The sequence below is a fragment of the Colletotrichum phormii genome (assembly GCF_030913505.1).
Source record: "Colletotrichum phormii strain CBS 102054 chromosome Unknown BDP81scaffold_12, whole genome shotgun sequence".
Taxonomy (NCBI): domain Eukaryota; kingdom Fungi; phylum Ascomycota; class Sordariomycetes; order Glomerellales; family Glomerellaceae; genus Colletotrichum; species Colletotrichum phormii.
This window is the reverse complement of record NW_026851454.1, coordinates 1489280-1503974: the sequence shown is the minus strand read 5'-3', so window position 1 is coordinate 1503974 and position 14695 is coordinate 1489280. Positions and strand designations below refer to the sequence as shown.

The 14695-nt window shown below is 48.8% G+C and overlaps 2 protein-coding genes across 2 annotated transcripts; both read right to left on the bottom strand.

Annotated features, from left to right (window-relative positions):
- Positions 1-9142: 9142 nt before the first annotated feature.
- BDP81DRAFT_430503 (Alpha/Beta hydrolase protein) lies at positions 9143-10715 on the bottom strand. The gene is made up of 3 exons (XM_060590612.1): positions 10685-10715; positions 10534-10630; positions 9143-10476 (listed from the first exon to the last, which is right to left on the bottom strand). The coding sequence occupies exons 1-3, from the start codon at positions 10689-10691 to the stop codon at positions 9348-9350; spliced, it is 1233 nt and encodes a 410-aa protein (XP_060444499.1). The 5' UTR covers positions 10692-10715; the 3' UTR covers positions 9143-9347.
- A 1211-nt stretch (positions 10716-11926) lies between these two features.
- On the bottom strand, positions 11927-14418 carry BDP81DRAFT_491219 (heterokaryon incompatibility protein-domain-containing protein; the record flags this gene model as incomplete). Its single annotated transcript, XM_060595304.1, has 4 exons — positions 11927-13193; positions 13223-13644; positions 13715-13976; positions 14049-14418. The coding sequence occupies 4 exons, from the start codon at positions 14416-14418 to the stop codon at positions 12112-12114; spliced, it is 2136 nt and encodes a 711-aa protein (XP_060444498.1). The 3' UTR covers positions 11927-12111.
- Positions 14419-14695: the final 277 nt, after the last annotated feature.

The following is a 14695-nucleotide window of genomic DNA, read 5'->3' as shown; positions in this document are numbered from 1 at the left end:
GAGGAAAGGGAGCAAAGGAACAAAAAGGGTTGAGTGTTACGGCCAGCTAGTCGTAGGGGTAGTTTGCAGAAGTTGAGGCTGCGGAACTGGTAACAGTAATCGTAGTCGTGGAATAGTTTCAAGGAAACTATGTCTGTCAATCGTAAGGGTAGGTAAGGCTTCGGTGATCAATCGTAGTCTTGTCAAGGTAGTAGCTGAAAGCGGATGTTAATCCTGATACGAAGTTAATTGCTGAAGAGCTATGGAAAGTCTGTCCTAGAGCCCAGCTCGAGTCCATCCTTATATACAAGTCCGATCCTAACTGAACAGTGCTGTACAGTCCACTTTGTCTGGATATGTTGGATATGCCGAATATCCAACATATCCTTGACTCGGTTGGATATGTCGAATATCCAACATATCCTTGGCTCGGTTGGATATGTCGCATATCCAACATATCCTTGACTCGGTTGGATATGTCGCATATCCAACATATCCTTATCCCTTATCATATCTCTTATCATCACGTGACTTGTACCATAGTTCTTCCGTTCCTGGGGTTTCCCCAATGTTCCGTCCCGTCCTGCATATATGATGCGCCGTAGCCGCTAGGCGTCAGCGGGGCACGCCCTGGTCTTCATGTTGGGTCGTAACATATTCAGAGTCCTCTTCCTCAGACATTTCCTCATTGAATCGACATGTTCGCGCATTGTGACCAGTGTTCCCGCAGACGCTACATCGTCGTTAGCCCGTCTCAGTCCTCGGTCGGCGACCACTACTCCGGCGCATTTCCTCCTCCACCTGGGCTATAGCCTCTCTCTGCAACTAAAGGTCCTCTCCCTCAGCTATAGTGAGGCTTCCTCCTTGTCGGAGACGGTTTTTCTTAGCTCTCCGGCGTCGACTAAGTAGGTTATTCTCCTCTCGAAGGATCTAGTTCTCGGATCTTAATAAGGCGATCTAGTAATTACATAAATCCACGAGCCCCCTTAGATAGGTACTCTACAGCTTCGATAATTGAAATTGGTAAGCTGTTTTAATGACGGGAGATTCGATTCTTAATAAGTTCTGACTGAGAAGATGCTTCCGTTGGGTTGTTTGGTATCTAAAAAATCCATGCCGGTGGTATTATCGGGAGGGATCCTAGAGGCGTCGGAGTACGTAACTTCACATCAAGCTTTAAGAGCACACTCTCTACACTCAAAGGCACAATTCCTGCCCCTCTAAATCCTCCCTGGATGTTTTTCTCCGTGATCGCTTACGTAAAAGCCCTATGAAACGCCGGGAAGAAGTCCTCCTTGGTAATATATATATTACCCCGACGCATCTTATCCTCGATTTCTCGACCGTACGCCGTTTTTAGAGGCCCAAAACATCCAACATCCAAGGGCTAGAGTAGATAAGACGAATAAGCCGGCATACATAGGGTAACGATATTATTCTTCTTATAAAAAATCTCGAAATCCGCGGAGTAGTAACTTTCATATCCGTCGACAACGAGGAGGCGGTATTAACCCTTTACACGCGGTCTTATATGCCGTTTGAAGTACCGAGCCCAGTCTAGACCTCTTTAATTTATTGTCCATCCATTTTCAGACATTGCGATGACCCAGTCGTATGGGAGACCGGATTCCGTATACCAGGTAGAGAGGTGATATTAGCCCGCAACGATAATATACAGCGGAACGCTATAGCCCGACGGGCTAATAGCCTGAATGACAATAACCCATTCAAGATTGCCAGGCTACATCATTTTCGTGTTTGAACGCCTTTCGGCACTGGTCACGACCATGCCGGTTGAGATCTGGCCCATCATAAAGCCAGTCTCGTCAAAGTTATAGATGTCTAAGTCTACAATGCCGTACTTCGCAATTGTATTCGCCACAAGCAAGAACCACGCGTTAATCGCGCCCGGATCTTCGCATTAGGCCCTCTTATAGTCGTACTTACGAAAACGACGCGTTCGCAACTCTAGTTATCGCTTTACGAAGTTCGAAGCCCATCGCTTCCCAACATAGGGCGCGTCACGATCAGCAAGCAATCGATTCGCCATTTCTTCAACACCGCGAAGACGGGGAGGAAAATATCTGGCGTCCAGGTCGAGGATATACTCAATCAGCTTCTTCTCTTCTAGCAGCGTCAAATTCCGTGAGTTGGGTATACTACCACGTCGTGATAACGTTCCCTCTAATCTGCGGCCTAAGGTAACGCGACTAATATTATAGATCTTTACCGCGGCCCGAATACTGAGATTTTGGTCTTTCTGGGTAGCCTGAACCGCTAAGTTTAATTGGGTATCTTTGTTATGTACTGTCATTGTTTTCGATGGAGAAATGCGTGTTGTGATGATGTAGGTGGCACGATGGCGGTTGGGTGGCCCACTCGCTTGTCTGGCCCACTCGCTTATCATGTACGTTAGTTATAGCTTTATATAAGAGGAAATATAAAACTGGGTCTACGATAAGGCTAAATTTCTATATAGGAGTTTTAGAGGTAGTTATGTATAATTTTTATAATATTATGTTTTATAATAGAACCCTTATGTTACGCCCGCCGCAACTTGTCACTGTGGGCGCGTAGCTATATAATGCAGAACAAGGGACAATGATGCCGGAGTCATCATTATCGAAGCTTTTGCTTTGTGCCACAGTTGGTTGCCTTGTCCAGCTCGTAACACCTTATCAAATGCTCATTTGAAAAGGCTTCTATATTTTAATCTTATAACTTATAAAATTAAGGGAATTGATAGAGCGGCGTCAGGAATTGATACAGCGGCGTCCACCTTACAGCGGCGTCCGCGTCCACGATTTTAATTGGTTGAAAAACCTAGTACTTCCCCATGAAGGCGGTGAATGCAACTGCACTAATATTTCCTTTTTGATATAGCCCAACACGCATCACCACCACTAAGGCCTGCCCCGCAGGACCGTTCCGGAGCCTTACCTACCTTACCTTACGACTTATAGACACGCCTATTACGACCCAATATGCATAACAAAGCCAGGGGGCCCGCCCCGCGGGCCTGCGGCGGCTATTCACTAGATATATACAGGAAACCCCGGGAACTCGGGAAACTCCTCACGGAACGGAAGAACTATAGTGTTACAACCCAACATGCATAACAAGGCCAGGGGGCCCGCCCCACAGGCCTGCGGCGGCTATCTACCTGATATACGCAGAGAATCCGGGAACTCAGGTGACTCCTCATGGAACGGAAGAACTATGGAACAAGTCACGTGACGATAAGGAAAGTGAGCACACGATAAGGTGATTACAGTGATCACCCAAAGTGAGCGCTCACCAGTATCCACTTAGTGATCACCAACGAACATGGTGACCAGGCAACAAAGGATATGTTCAGGATCAGGACTTGTATATAAGGATGGACTTGAGCTGGACTCTAGGACAGACTTCCATAGCTCTTCAGCAATTAACTTCGTATCAGGATTAACATCCGCTTTCAGCTACTACCTTGACAAGACTACGATTGATCACCGAAGCCTTACCTACCCTTACGATTGACAGACATAGTTTCCTTGAAACTATTCCACGACTACGATTACTGTTACCAGTTCCGCAGCCTCAACTTCTGCAAACTACCCCTACGACTAGCTGGCCGTAACATATAGATAAGTCACGTAATGATAAAAAGGACCGACGGGCGATAAGCGGTCCCTGAACATGGACCGACATGATAAGGGCGGTCTACCCCTGAAGAACCGACACGGTGATATCGGTCCTAACCACAAATGATATGTTCAGACAGGATCAGGACTTGTATATACGATGGACTTGAGCCGGGCTCAAGGACAGACTTCCCATAGCTTCTTTAGCAATGAACTTCGTATTAGATCTTATGATCGCTTTTAGCTATCTTTACTAAAAACCCCTCTAATAAGACTACGATTAATCACCGAAGCCTTCTCTACCTTACGACTTATAAACATAGCCTCTAGGAAGCTATCTAACCACGAAGTATAATAATCTCCGGTTATTAGATCCGATTATTACATCGACTAGAACTGTTCATTAGTATCGCAGCCTCAACTTCTACAAACATACCTCACTACGACTAGCTAGCCGTAACAATAGCCTACCTATATCTAGTTTTATGAATCTCAAACAGGCCAACTTTATCTACTTATAACGTACAGCTGCTTTTTATATATTGTAGACTACCTAAGTACCTGAAGTACTCAAGCGACGTGGCCGTAAAGGCTAATACTCGTCCCCTTCACTAAATAGCATCTCCCATTCAGATCGTCGCCTCTGAATACTAGGCTGTAACGGCCGACCACTAGCATGATCTCCTGTAGTCTTCCCTCTACCAAGAGCACTGGACGGGCTCCTTATTCGCCGCTGGGACGAGGTTAGAGCCTGGCTTTGACTTGGCTGGCTGGTCTTCTGCGTAAGCCTCGCTATTGTTGACATATTCCGGCTTCCTGCTGGGCGACCTCGCTTACGACCAGCCGAGTCTTGGCTAGTACGGACTCTGCCAGCTTGACCAGCTGGCTGGCTTCCCTGAGGTATAGCTAGCTGTAATGGAATAGGCTGTACTACGTTCTTTGGCCTGCCACGTAGAGAAGTCGCTATCTTTGGGTCAAGGATCCGACGATACGGATCAGAGGAAGATGTTTCTCGAAGCCGCCAGCGGGGGTAAACCTCCCATTTGCTGAAAGTCGCTAAATCAGCTGTCTTTGAATAGATCTTGCGATAGCACGGAATACCAAGCTTAACCGAGATAAAGCAGTCATTGCCACAGTCCCCAAGGGGGGGTGGGAATGGCCTTTTACCGGAAGTCATCGCCTTTTGTGCAAGCCGGTACTGCTTCCTAATCAATGCCAGACACGTTGAGGAAAGCATTGTCCGGAGTTCACCAAGGTACTCTGAGCGAACACCTATATACTCTCGGCCTGTCAGCACCTCATCCTCTGCACAAGCCTGTCTAAAGCGCAGCTCCTGATCACTGATCATGTCTTGTATAACGTCGACAAGCCGATATAAGTGACTAAGACCATTCAGAAGGTAGCCCTTAATGTTGTTATTGCTTGACTCTGTACTAGAAGTGACGCGAACACCAAAGTTCTGGTACTTCCGAATAAAGCAACGGGACCATTGCGCCCTTGTAAGTAAGTACGTAGTATAGAGGTACTGTAGAATTAGGCGCTGGTCGTTAAATTCTTTACAGAGCGTTGTCCAGGCCTTCTGAAAACAATCCTCCGTCTCTACAAAAACAACATGTTTCTACATCATTAGGACCCCGCGATAGGTATGGGGAATAGCTTCATCTGCAGGCGTATTGATATAGGCGCGATCTTCGTCGCTAAGCTCGGCTATTACTTACATAGTTGGCTGATGATCCTCATTGTCAGACCTATTACTGTCACTACTGTAACTAGGGTCCTTGATCCACTTCTGTTTAGCCTTTAGCATGACGTTGGAGTTGATATGGTGGATGTAGAAATGTTGCTGGACTTCGGGAAACTGCTCATTGAGTGCAGCTTTCATCTGCTTATCGTAGTCGGTAATGATGACGGAAGGCTAGCGAATTAAGTATTGCTCGACTAGTTGACGGATGCTTGCTGAGAGGAACTGAAACCCTTTTAGTCTCTCGTTGTCAATAAGACCGAATGCTACGTTGTAGACAGACCCAAGGCAGGTCTGCCCAGTCGCCTGGAACAGTGGGAGCTTAAAGCGATTGGTATTATATGTGTTGTCAAAGCTGATCAACTCAGGGAACCACTTCCACATTTGGAGACAGTAGGGAAACGTCCAAACAAGCCCTACAAGGCGGTTAGGCTCATCGGCCGCCCACTTAACGACGTATGGGATCTCTCGTTCATCAAATAGCTTGATTAACGCCGCAGTTGGTGAATATCCATCCAGTTTCTCTCGGTTTATTCCGGCTCTAGCGTTATAGATGTCTCGTTGAGTGAATGAGGACTCTAGGAACTGCTCTTGGACGACAGCACGTACGTCACGTGCCCGAATCCTAACCCGTCGGCTTGTAGTTTCAATGGCATCCTTAACTAGCTAGGTAAGCTTGCGATGAGAAGGGTATGCAGATGCTCCGAGGCTGGGGCTATGGTTATGTAGACCGTGCTGAGGGTCTGGATGATAACGCAATAGCCACTTGCCCTCCTCTTGGGCCTCTGCAATAACCTGCCATTTACAGCCACACTTTCGAGACTTACGTTGACGAATGCCTGCACCCTTAGGAGGTCCGGGGCTCCCAAACCGATCGCATTGGAAGGAATACCTTATAAGCCGACCTCCTCGAGACATATATTTGTTACGTCTCACAATCCCAAATCCATTAGCTTTAGCAAAAGTATTAACTCGATCGAAGAGAGCATTCGCTGTTGGCTCTGGGTCGCCAGGAATCGGTGGGTTGGGAGTTTCGTTAAAAGAGGAGAGGAAGATTTGTCGCTCTGGGTACGATGGGAAGCTGTAGTCTGGAAAGATGATGGACTTGAAGGGGGGTTTTGTCGTGGGGGTGAATAGGGTGGTGGGTTTGTCTGAGAACCCCACGTTTCTTGCCATAGACGGCTTTGCTCGTATTGTTGGATAAGGGTAGTTAGTTGTTAACCTTTGGTTAGTCCCAACCACTCGCACAACAAGCTCAAGAATATTATTAAACTGTTCTATAGTAGGTTGGGTAGGTTGTTGAGATTCATCGTAAGAAGGAGAGGGACTTGGCTCTGGCGACATTCGGGGGAGGGTAGTACGCTGGGTAGTCTGTGTCCCTCTTGGAAAACGGCGCGTAAGGTAGAGTGTGGGCCGTCGAGACTCTTCGTCAGAAGGGGAGGGGCTGCGCGCTGGCGAGAGTCGGGGGAGAGTAGTAGGTTGAAGAGAACGCGTTCCATTAGGAAAATCGCGTTCAAGGTAGAGTCTAGGCTCGATCCCTGGGTAGTATGGCTGATGGTATAAAAGAGGCCGTGTTTCTTATATTACCCTGCCTGGAAGCTCGCTAATGAAGTCGCTTTGAGTATGAGGATCGTTAACTCCATAGAACTGGCTAACACTAAGATAGCTGCTGTCTGAAGTAGGAGATGATGGTATTTCGTTCTTGTCGGAGCGTCGGCGTTTTGTAGGACGGATTTGATTATTAGAGCTATTATCTTGAGCTTGGCGACGTGGATTACGTCTGGACTTGGACGTAGAGGACATTATGCGCGTATATTATGCCTTGAAGATAAAGCTCCTTTGAGGCAGATTCGCGTTGAAGAAACTATGAAAAGTGATGGGTACTTCAAAGAAAAGTGGCAGAATCTACATGCACTAACAATGAAATTTTCAACCAATTAAAATCGTGAACGCGGACGCCGCTGTAAGGTGGACGCCGCTGTATCAATTCCCAAAATTAATAGTTACTATTAGTATTATCAGGGTCGATATATTTTTAAATAGCCTATTTACGAGCCGAAATACGATGTTACGACCCGACATGCACGACCAAGTCCAGGGCCTGCCCCGCAGGACCACGGCGACTAGGGCACACCATAAGTGCACGAACTATGATGATGATGATGATGATGTATTTAACGTCTGGAAACAAAAGGACGTGCCGGGCGCTATGCCGACATGGTCTATACTAATCTAAACTATATTACAGGCTACCGTGCACGAACTATGGGAACACATGCGTCACCCTACGGAACGGAAGAACTATGGTACAAGTCACGTGATGATAAGATAAGACATGAGCGGCCATGGTGGGGCCATGAGCGACCATGGTGGGGCCATGAGCGCTCATGCCAAGTAATGAGCGCTCATGCCGAACAATGAGCGCTCACCCGATCAGAGGAACTGATCATTGACAAGGGATATGTTCAGGACCAGGACTTGTATATAGGATGGACTCGAGCCGGACTCTAGGACAGACTTTCCATAGCTCTTCAGCAATTAACTTCGTATCAGATCTTATGATCGCTTTCAGCTATCTTTCCTGAGAACCTCTTTGATAAGACTACGATTGATCACCGCAGCCTTCCCTTACCTTACGACTTACAGACATAGCTTCCCTGAAGCTATCCACGACTACGATTACTGTTACCAGTTCCGCAGCCTCAACTTCTGCAAACATACCTCACTACGACTAGCTGGCCGTAACACTACAGCCCAAGTTAAAGAGGAAACGTGCCGGAATAATGGTCGCCGACCGAGGACTAAGATAGGCTAACGACGATATAGCGTCTGCGGGAATACTGGTCACAATGCGCGAACCTCTTAATTCAATAAGAAAATGTCCGACAATGAGGATTCTAAGTAGTCTTAATTGAATTAATAAGGTGGGCGTTGATATTTGCTCCTTTATATAATGTGGTCGCGGTCGGGTGATCCGCTCGCTTGTCTGATCCACTCGCTTATCACGCACGTTAGCGCTATTAGTTATTATTGTATAATACCGCTTTCTATAAGCCGATTACCTATCTTATACGGTATATAGATATGACCCTCATACGGATCTTCTACTTAGAGGGATCAAGCTACTTTCTACTATACATGTCTTCCACTTGCTACCTCGCTTTATGGTACCTTACCTTAGGTGGTCAAATACAGGGTAGGATCCTGTATCCATGGGGTTGCGGGGAGTGGTGAGGGGCAGATGCTTGGTTGTTCCAATTCTGAGTTGAATGGAAGCATTCCACTCCTTTTTTGGTGATTGATGATTGAGATGGGGTTACGACACGGTCTTTTGTCCTTTCATCTTGTGCATATTGGATAGCATTCACAGTAAATAACAGAATATTCTGCACTTGAGCTCCCCTTCGTGCGCATGCACTCTACATTGGACTTGACCTCAAGGCTTTGATCCCTGGATGGGCTGGTGATTCGTTGCCTCATTACTCTATTTTCGCAAGTGTGTTTCCGAGCATAATTAGTACGTACATAGGTCAGATCTCTTCAGGAGTTCGTTGAAGGATTCATACCCCAGAAGACTTGAGGAACTACCGGTATCTGACTCGATCCGCTCAGGCACGACACCAACAAGGTTGAGATAAAGTTCTGACGCGGCATGTATTAACGAACCTGAGGTGGGATGTATTTTCTTACCAAATCATTTTATGTCGCCTCTACGGGCTCTGCCACTTATCCCAGGTTGATGGAAGGACAAATGAGGTGGAGGTGAAAGGATGCAAAAGGGGATCCTTTCCTAACTATAATGGAATGGTCCTCGGCGTATCCCGTATACAGCGAACGATGGGCAAATCAAGACCAGGGCGTCAATTATGACTAATAATATGTACATGAAAACTTAACGGATGCTACAGAATCTCTTACAACGCCCTGCCTCAACTTGACTCCTCCTGCATCTAGAAGTCACCATCTCTGGTAGTGACTTGATGGTAGTTTAAAAGTCGCAAAGCCTAGTAAGGCCACTGGAAAGTAGTGGAAATGTTCACAGACCAAGGTGCGCCCGCAGAAAACGAGTCCACGCGGCGAAGCATGAACTCGCTGTGTCTAAACGCCACGCTGGGAGCGTACTGAGGCACCATGTGACCACTGATCTTGACAGTAGAGTGGGTGAAGCCGCGCTCAGTGTGAACAGAGCCTTGCACATTGGCACCAGCCCAGCTAGGAACGTTGTCATCAACAATGTTGACGGTGGGGATGAGAAGATCCTCGGAAGGCTGCTTCTGGAATCCCTGCTGGCCATTCCACTTGATATACTGGATGGCAAGGGTGGTGACGTTGGGCTTGATCACGTAGTCTGCCAGGCCGGAGCCGACGTGGACGTTGTTCGTGCGCTCTACGAGCGTTTGGAACTTCTCCTCGTGCTCGGTGCCGTTGTAGTTATCGTTGTAGTCGACAAAGACGGGGTCCTGGCACTCGCTCCACGTGGGGTAGTCAACGGGCACGTGGATGGCCTTTCTGACTTCGGGCCTGTTGAAGTACAAGGTGGCGTTGGGAGGACTGTACATGATAGAGGGGAATCCCAGGACATCCCAGAGAACGGGGCATGTGTCGAGAATGTGGTACCCGTTGAAGCAAGGGTTGATAACCGCTGAGATCGCATCAAAGTGGGCAATGATATCGCATTCATCCTTGACATTAGCCGCGGGCCAGGGACGCGCAGGTGGAGGGTAAGCCAAGTGCTTGTTGAAGTACGCGTCCAATTGACAGTTCTTGGCATCTTGCTCGATCTGCTTGTCTGCACCGCTGGGAAGCGCAAAGACGTTCTTCCAGTAGCGGTAGAACGAAGGGAAAGCGGCGTGGTCAAAGTTCATCGCGTCGTCGTAGGGCATGACTGGGTCATAGTAGACCGCACCCTTGACGTCGAAGTAGGTGGTGTCGTTCTTGTCGAGCATGGCGGCGCCGACATAGGGGACGTAGATTCCAGCATAACTTTCGCCAGCAATGTAGATCTTTTTGCCTTGCAGGTCGAAGGTGTTGACAAAGTTCTTCCAGAAGCTGACGAACTGATCTGCCGTCTCAGCGTTGTCAGTGGCAGTGACATTGCCGCTGCTAAATCCAGTGCCGATTGGGTATTCAACCCTTTCAGGAAAGTATCAGTCCTACTCTCTCGCGTACTGATATTACGGGGATTCTCACCAAATTATGTTAGCCAACTTGTGCCAGGACCAAGCATTCGCGACAGGCTTGATGGTGCCGTACTGCCACAAGAACGGACCGTTCTCTTGCAGGAAGCCTACTGACGTTTAGTAATCCATTTTTAAGGGTCAAGGGGCTTGACTGAGCCAACCTTCCATGGATGAGCACCCTGGGCCACCATTGAACCAGATGATGACATCGTCTTTGCCAGCAGGGTTCTCGGTGGGGAAGAACCAGAAGAAATTCTTCTGCTGTTCGCTCTCAGGCTTGGTAGCGTCGACAGGAATGAGACCAGCATAGCTTTCGCCAACGTCGAAGTCGACGTCTGGGATTCCTGTGCCGTCAACGTAGAAAGCTGGTTTCCAGGTGTCAGAGAAGCACGAAAATCGAAGATGAAGGGGCATTGCTTACCACTGGTCTTGTTATTGAAGTACTGCAAGGTGCTGCTGCGACGCATAATCGCCCGTGGCGGAGCTTGCACCTCAGCATGACCAGGAGCGACGCGACGGAGCGGGCTCCGGTGCGACTTTGGCGGCGAGTAGGCGGAGATCAGCGGCAAGCTGAGCACAGCCGTCAGGCCGGCGATGAGACTTGACGTGCGCATCTTGAAGGTATGTCGTCGGTTCTTGCCAAGATGTCAAGCTTCAGAGCCTCAAAGTGACACTGCAGAGCCAAGAAGAGGCCAAGAGATGCAAAGGAACATGGCATCGCTATTTACATGTCGGTGGGCAGGCGTCAAGCTGGTATGGTGGCAAGTCGGGCGCCGGCCAGTTGGGATTGACGAATGATACGAGATTTGAGCATATTACCGTGGGTAGCGACTTGCCCCAAGGAGGCATGTCGATTGCTATGGCCCGTTCCCCAACTCTAATTCTCTATTGCTCATTTTGATCTTCACTTTGAGCGCCGTCTCCCGTTAGCTACTGCATGGGAGATGGTTTGATTCATGTACAAATCAGGCAGGTCAATGAGATAATCTGGGGCAGCCAACTGATAAGAAGACAAAGTGCCGACATAGCCAGTGTCGGAGTGGAGAAATTGAGATTGATGTCACCCTCTTGGTTTAAATTGGCAAAAGATTGTTTTTTTGACCCCACGAGCGACCACGGACTGCGGACGGCTATTCCGGGCGATGCATTGTCACTGTTGGAACAGCAAAGGCTGATAAGGAGTAATGGGAAGGTACCATGGGCTGGCTGGCACCTGCCCTGGGCGAAGTGGGACAACTGGCTTAGTCATCACGGCCGGATAAAGGTGGGGCAACCACCCAGGCCGTCACTACCTACTTCGACCGACTCCTGCCTACAATGTAAGATAGAACAACAACAAGACAAGAACAAGCAATAGGATCACCAACAGACGAGTGATAATTGCTACCACTATTTGTCGTATACGACCCCGTGAACCAACAGTCACCATCAACGGCCGACATACATATCAAGTCTAGCGTCCATGTAAGAAGTCCCTTTGTAATCCGATTCAAAAATGGAATCTCCAGCTCTTCATCACGGCCGGCAGCCATCAAATCAACGTGATGGTCGCAAATTCAGCATGATCAAACCACGCTTGGTCAATAATCTATCCGACCCCAAGCCTCTCGAACCGTCTGTAAGATCCAAGTCCAAGATCTGGCTTTACTTCTGCGAGGAACATCAGTTTAAAGCCATCAGGCTTTCCGTCAAATTCGTTAGCTGAAATTATGGCCAGGTAGTACGGCTTCGCAGGCCACTCATTCGATGTTGGTATCACAGGCGTGATACATTTCCTCATGAGGGTGTATCTTCGGCAACAATCACGTCGATGTCCGTGATAATTGCTGTTGTTCTTGTTCTTCCTAATTACATTGTGGGCAGGGGCCGATCGAAGTAGGTGGGGGCGGCCTGGGTGGTTGCCCCACCTTAACCGGCCGTGATGACTAAGCCAGTTGTCCCACTTCGCCCAGGGCAGGCGCCAGCCAGCCCATGATACCTGCCCATTGCTCCTTATCAGCCTTGCCGTTCCGACATTCGAGTCAAACACCACCCATCCAGCAGGCGCCATATCCCTTCCCGAGATGGGTTTCGTATTCTGCGTTACGAAACCGCCATATGTGATGGATCCTTTGGGATAAAACTCCATGTAGTAGTAGTCATCTCCAGTTCGAGTGGACGAATCCCCTTCTCGTCGTGCCTCCCACTCCTTCAACAGAGCTGAAAACTTCCAAGACGATGCTGAAATCTTTGGCTGAACGCGAATAATATCACTATTGCGGTTCTCCGCTGCTCTGGCAGGTACTAGGAACGATATGGCGCCAATGGTAGATGTCCAGGACCAAGTTGGCTGATCTCGAAGTGCGGACGGGCGAGTCAGCGTCAATTTCGCAAACCAGAGCAGTTGAGTGACCACGCAGTGCGCGTGAAAGTCTTCGCTGAGCAGAGAGTCGTTGTAAAATACCCCGTAGGTGTAGCGCTCGCCGATTCCATTGCCGACCTCCGTAACCAAACCCAAGATGGCGACAGGTTTGTCCGAGTCGTACGTTAGGTTTCGTGCAGCGTATGTGGACACAAGATCGCACCAGTCAGCATAGAATCCCATAATTTCCTCGTTGTCTACATATGAGTCGCCTCTCTCTGCTGCGAGTGCTTGGCTTGTTGGTAGCGCCGGGCGCTCTCGAAGAGCCTCTGTTCATCCCCAGAGGCCTCATTTTCACCATCCTCGCACTTGAGCAAGGTGCGGCACGCCCAGACCAATCGTGCTTTTGTGTAATGAATGACGCGAGGGGAGAGCATCCATTCTTGAGTTATCCAAGCCCGATTGTCAAGCGGCGTCTCGCTGACAGTGGTATTTATCGAGTCTGGAAATAGGGTTGCGGACATATATTCTCCTTGGCTCGGTTCGCTGTAGGGAAGACGAACGACCGGTTGCAGCGGAGGACGTGGAACGAAGCAACCCTCCGATCCGTCTCGGGCGCCGGAGGCGGCAACGGTTATTTCGGCGTCTTTGTAGATACGACCCATCTGAACTGATTCTTTACGCCAGTCATCGGCATTATCCTGCACGATGCAGAGGCTATCGATCCAGAGGTAACGCAAGCCGAGAAAACGAACAATCCTGATGGCATCTTGAGCAATGCTGGGCCAGGTTGTGGGATATAGTTGTGAGGATTCTGTGCTTTCCCCAGCAATGGCTCAAGGCGGCATACGAGGCATGAGTCCCGTTGTTTACCAGAAGTTTTGGTTCCCCTGATCCATCGGCTGAACCAACGTCAAGAACTCTGGTGGGCAGCAGTGGTTCGTAGCTCTTCGTCAAGGAGCCCACTGTTCCAGTGAATGTCTCATTGCACTCCGTGTGGTTGTTTTTGCTGGTATTGTACCAACGCTCTACAAGTCCAAACACCTCATTCGAACCCGAATCCGTCAACAATCTCATCCCAACAACGTCTTTATTGCGAGAAGGAGCGGTCCCTGTATTGTGAACACATCAGTCTCTCTCGGTGACATTGAAAGTTTTTTTTTTCGTGTCGCCAAGAAACCTACCAGGTTCCGAGAATAGACTCAACCTGACGAGATCATACTCATATTCGATATCTGGGATATGCACATTGATGCCAAATAATTTCGGCGGCTCACTGCGTTCAATGCCATCCCCACAAGCATCCTCGGCCGTGGCTAGTCCATCACCGACCCCGAATAGGTAAAGAGGTTCAGGCTTTGTGTTTGTCGGGAATTGATCGTCCGTTTTGGGGGTCCTGCAATCCTGGTCCATCGCGCGGCGTATCAGACTGCAGAATTCGCACACCTTGGCCGAGTGAATGAGGTCGTGTGCACTCTCGATATGGCGATATCCATCAGGCTGAGCCAATGCTTGCGGGGTTATGCCCTTGCAAACTGAACAGAGAGATGCCATGGCTGCAATTGTTGAACCCGTGAGCAGGCAAGCGTCTTGGGTGGTCTGTCAATACTCAAGGGGCATTGTTTAGCACTGAAGCCTGCGTTTCGAACCTACTAATCTCCAGGATTTGTAGAGAGTGATTGCGCGATATTCTGCCACTGCTGCGTTTATCATTATGTCTCCCGACCGCTCATCGGCAATCCTCCATGCAGGTCATCTCAGCCAAGCTGAGACGCTGTTGGCTGAGCATGGCTAAACATGCCTTGTAAAGTGAAGCCACGATGAGATCAGT